Source organism: Babylonia areolata, chromosome 10, assembly GCF_041734735.1.
Source record: "Babylonia areolata isolate BAREFJ2019XMU chromosome 10, ASM4173473v1, whole genome shotgun sequence".
NCBI lineage: Eukaryota > Metazoa > Mollusca > Gastropoda > Neogastropoda > Buccinidae > Babylonia > Babylonia areolata.
Window position 1 is genome coordinate 31,718,289 of NC_134885.1, and position 5,000 is coordinate 31,723,288.

A 5,000-nucleotide genomic window follows, 5' to 3' on the forward strand; every position below is an offset into this window, starting at 1 on the left:
TAAAATGAGCAATTTACGTAACACATCATGGCATAAGATGGGAAAGATAAGAGAGGGAAAGAAAGAGAGGGAACAGAGACAGACAGAGAAGAGACAGAAACAGACACAAGTACATAGAGAGACATGCATACAGACAGACAGGCAGGCAGGCAAACAGGCAGACATTAAACGCTCCGAGCAAATTTAGTAAGAGGAATAACTGCAATGAATCGTTCGTGTTGGTAACGTTTCCAGATTGTTCCCCTTGCTTCGAAACCCTTGCGAGTCTGTTCTGTTTTGGATTCCCTCCCTTTCAGCTCATCATTCTGTGAACGAAATACATGCTGCAGTGTAGTGGAGTGCAGTGTAGTGTAGTGTAGTGTAGTGTAGTGTAGTGTAGTGTAGTGTAGTGTAGTGTAGTGTAGTGTAGTGCAGTGTATTGTAGTGTAGTGTGTTGTGATGTCTTGCGTTGCGTTGTGGTGCGTTGTGTTGTGTTATGATCCGTTGTGACACGTTGTGTCGCGCTATGCTGCGTTGTGTTGGGTTGTGCTGGGCTGGGTTGTGTTCGGTCAACGTAGGCATGTAGTCACGTGTAACTGTCAAAAAGTTAGAACCAAGCAATACAACTGGCACCAGGTCAGATCAGTTGTTTGGATCAGTGGTTTCCCTGCTGTACGCTACTAACCCTCCGAAAGGAGGAAAGTGGCTTAAAGGGTAAGACGCTTATTTGCCAATACAGTGTTTGTGAGGGCCTGGGTTCGATTCCGCCTCTCGCCCCCTTTCTCCCATGTTTGGCTTGACTGGAAAATCAAACTGAGCGTAGTATAGTCATTCAGATGAGACGATAAACCGAGGTCCCGTGTGCAGCAAGCATTTGGTGCACTGGAAAAAAAAAAAGAATTCTGGCAAATTCTGAAGAAGAAATCCACTCTGATACGTACACATACAGACACAGACACCTATCCATTTATGTATGTATGTATGTCTATATATATATATATATATATATATATGTGTGTGTGTGTGTGTGTGTGTGTGTGTGTGTGTGTGTGTGTGTGTGCATTGATAGATAGATACACAGATACATAGATATATATTTGCTTGCATTCGATGCCTGGGAACGGTTGGTTTTTTTTTCTAACGCAAAGCAAACTTAGCCCTGTTAAGATTGTTCGTGCAGCTCAGCCGAGAAGAGAATAGGTGTAGGATATTAAAATCACCGATAATGCATGTTCATTTCTGTTTGCAAAAAAAGTATGAAGTAAAGAAAAAGTGTGAAAGAATCAAAGGTTAAGAAATATAGTGTAAACCAAACAGAAACACGTCCACTGGTTTTGCAACTTGGTTTTATTTATTCCTTTTTTCTTTCAAACATCATGGCAGGACTGGACAAACAAATCTAATCCATGAACACACACACATATACACACACTCTAACATACACAAATCCCCGCCTGTGGACAAAACCAAAGCCGGAAACTGTGACTGTCACGAGACAAGAGGGAGCCAATCGCCTCTCAACATCTCAACATCTTAACACCAGAATCTGGCAGCAACCAGAGGACCAGACGTAGGCTATTTGTCTACAGAAGCCTGGCGACCAGACTCAAATGCACGCACATGATTATGCGCACACACACCAAAATCCAGTCTATGGACAAAACCAAAGCCAGAAACTGAGACGGACACAACACGACACGAGAAGAAACAAGACAGAGCTGATGGCCTCTGAGAACATCTTAACACCATAATCTAGCATGAACACACTAAAGTACCAGACGTAGTTGTCTTCAGAAGCCGGGGCCATCAGACTCGCACACACAAACAAAAGTTAAGCCAGAAAATGTGACTGGCAGGAAACGAGAGACGACACGAAACCAGTCCCTTCTGATACAGCTGAACCATCTCAACACCGGAATCTCTTAACAGGAACCAGGCGACCAGACGTCGTTGTACTCGGGGTGGTTTGCAGGACTGGAGTCCACCACCTGACCCTGTTTGGGAAGGTAGTCGGCCTTGTAGTCCTCGTAGAGGTCCAGGAGACCCTCCCTCGCCTCCACGATCTTGTCCACCTTGGACTTGGACAGGTCTCGGGTCTCGGAGGGGTCCTTACGGATGTTGAACATTAGGAAGGGCCTGCGTTCGTAGTCCAGCTCGGGTTCCTCCAGGTCTGTGGCGTTGACGCCGATTGGAGGTCGGTACCATCCTCTGTTTTTTTGGGTTGGGATGAAACATTTCCGTGTTAATGTATCTTTACTGCAGCCAATTTTGTGCTTTCATACATACTGTCTGGAGGTTTTGAGGGCGTGGGGGATGGGATGGGGAGGGGTGGGGTGGGGTGGGGAATAATCCATGTTGATGTTTCTTTGTTGTAGCCAATTCTTAAAAACGTGTAAAATGCCATGGCTTTTTTATTTTATTTTTTTATGATATTTTTGTTGTTGTTGTTAGATCAAACAACAAACAAATAAGCACATCACGGATTGAAAAGCAACGTACAATACGCACCAGTAAATTTTCTATAAAAGATTTTTCTTCAGACAAAATTAATAGAAACAAAAGTGAAGATAAAAGGCGGACACACATATAGATAGACAGATATAGATAGATAGATAGATAGATAGAGAGAGAGGCAATTAGAGAGAGAGATACACAGAGAGAGACAAAGAGACAGGGAGAATGAGAAAGACAGAGACAGACAGACAGACAGACAGACAGACACACACACACACACACACACACACACACACACACACACACACACACACACACACAGAGGGAGACTCACGGGGATTTCTCCTCCTTGACCACCAGTTTGTAGTCTCCCTGCCGCACGCAGGCCAGCTCCGTGTCTCCCTCAGTGACCAGGTAGCCCCACTCTCTGCGGAAGCTTTTCTTCACTCCCTGTTGGCACAGTGGTTAAGGTGGCACAATGGTTAGCACGCTCATCTGTCAATGCAGTGTCCGCGAAGGTCTGGGTTCGAATCCCTCTCTCACCCTTTCTCTCATGTTTGAATGGAAAAAAAAAAATCAAACTGAGCGCCCAGTCTTTCGGATGACACGATAAACCGAGGTCTCGTGCGCAGCACGCATTTGGCACACCGAAAAAAAAAAGAGAACCACGACAACAAATGAGTCTTCCTCTGGCACAATCATGTAGAAAAACTCCCATCTGATAGTACATCCACTGTGTTGAGGGCTCGGTATGGATAGGCGGGGCCCAGTCCTCCCTTTCCGCTGCTTTTAACCTTCCCCGACAGGAGTCAGGTACCCATTCACACATGGGTCGGGTGGTGTGATTGAAACTCAGGGTAAAATGCCATTCACAAGGAAACATTACCATGCTGAAACACATTGTCGAACCGCGATCACTGGTGAACAGTGGGTCAGAAGTCCAAAGCGATTCTAACAAACCTCAACCCCAACCCCAACGCCAAACCAGTCCATCCACACCCACGCCCACACCCAGCCCAACAGCCAAGACCTCACTCACTCACTCACTCACTCACTCACCCTCTTGATGAGTCTCCAGTGGTTGATCCCGTCCATGGCAGGAGCGATCTTGAGGGGCCAGTTGGGACGTCCTCTCTTCTTGGCGAATCCGATGAGCGTAGGGTACCAGTCCACCACGTGGAAGAAAGCGGTGTAGGTGTGGTTCTGAACCGGCAGCACTGTCGTGCCCGCACTGTTCGCCAACGAAGGAAAGAAACCATGGAAGGAAAGAAAGAAAGGAAGACCACTGGGGTTTGTGCGATGTTTGAAGTCATAAGCCGTAATGAGGAATCAGTTCGGCATACTCTGTGTGTGTGTGTGTGTGTGTGTGTGTGTGTGTTGTGTTGTGTTGTGTTTTTTGAGTGGTTTTTGTGTGTGTCTGAGTAAGAGAGACATACGGTGGGTGAAATGTCAGGAGAGACAAAGTCAAACTGACAAACAGACAAAGTCAGACAGAAACAAACAATGGAACAGATGCAGACACACACTCAGACTTACAGCCACACGCGCGCACACACGCACACACGCACGCACACACACACACACACACACACACACACACACACACACACACACACACACACACACACACACACACACAGAGAACAACACGTGGAGGAGAAAAACAAACAAACAAACAACAACAGCAACAAAAAAAAAACAGGACACAAGGGTTTCATTTTTAAGCCAGTAGGAATAAATCAGCTCACTAAAATGTGTGTGTGTGGGGGTGTGTGGGGGGGGGGGGTGCTGGGGGGGACGGAGGGGGGCGCCCATGTGTATGCTTGCGTGCGTACGTGTATGTGTGTGTGTGTGTGTAAGTGCTTCCGTGTGCGTGTGCGTGCGTGCATGCGTGTGTGTGTGTGTGTGTGTGTGTGTGTGTGTGTGTGTGTGTGTGGTTGTTAGTGTGCCCCCCCCCCCCCCCCACCCCCCACCCCCAAGGCCTTCCAAATATTATTTCTATGTACAATGTGCGCGTGGTTCGCTTCTCACCTCCAGAGGAAGGTTGGCACTCGCACTCCCCCTTCCCACACGGACCCTTTGCTCCCTCTCAGCGGCCAGTTGCTGGAGCCCAGCTGGGCGTCGCCCCCGTTGTCGGACGTGAAGATGACCACGGTGTTCTCGTCCTGCTTGGTCTCCTCGAGGGCCCTCATGATCCGGTAGATGGACAGGTCCACTGCGGCCATCATGCCGCACTTCTGCTTGCGCTCTCTCGAGGTGAACACGTTCTGGTGGTGGACGGTGATGGTGTGATGACGATGAGGAAGGAGGAGGAGGAGGAGGAGGAGGGGAATGTCAGTTCACGTTGGACATCTCTCTCTCTCTCTCTGTCTCTGTCTCTGTCTCTGTCTCTCTCTCTCTCTCTCTCTCTCTCTCTCTCTCCAAAAATTCAAATCTAACTTAGATACATACCTGGTGAATCTTTCAAATTTGACACCTCTATATCCTAAAATGGTACTGATTATGTTTCAATATCATTCATATTTCATATATATCTATCTATACGATATGATAATTGCCATGAATTC

The 5,000-nt window shown here is 47.3% G+C and overlaps 1 protein-coding gene across 1 annotated transcript in view; it reads right to left on the bottom strand.

Moving 5' to 3' along the window:
• Window positions 1–1,901: 1,901 nt before the first annotated feature.
• Window positions 1,902–5,000, bottom strand: part of LOC143286332 (arylsulfatase B-like) — a 10,039-nt gene continuing 6,940 nt past the window's right edge. The window contains exons 5-8 of the mRNA XM_076593874.1: window positions 4,465–4,700; window positions 3,493–3,664; window positions 2,768–2,883; window positions 1,902–2,187 (exon numbers count right to left, since the gene is read on the bottom strand). Of these exons, the coding sequence (XP_076449989.1) occupies window positions 1,902–2,187; window positions 2,768–2,883; window positions 3,493–3,664; window positions 4,465–4,700 (810 nt within the window). The remainder of the gene's footprint in view (window positions 2,188–2,767; window positions 2,884–3,492; window positions 3,665–4,464; window positions 4,701–5,000) is intronic.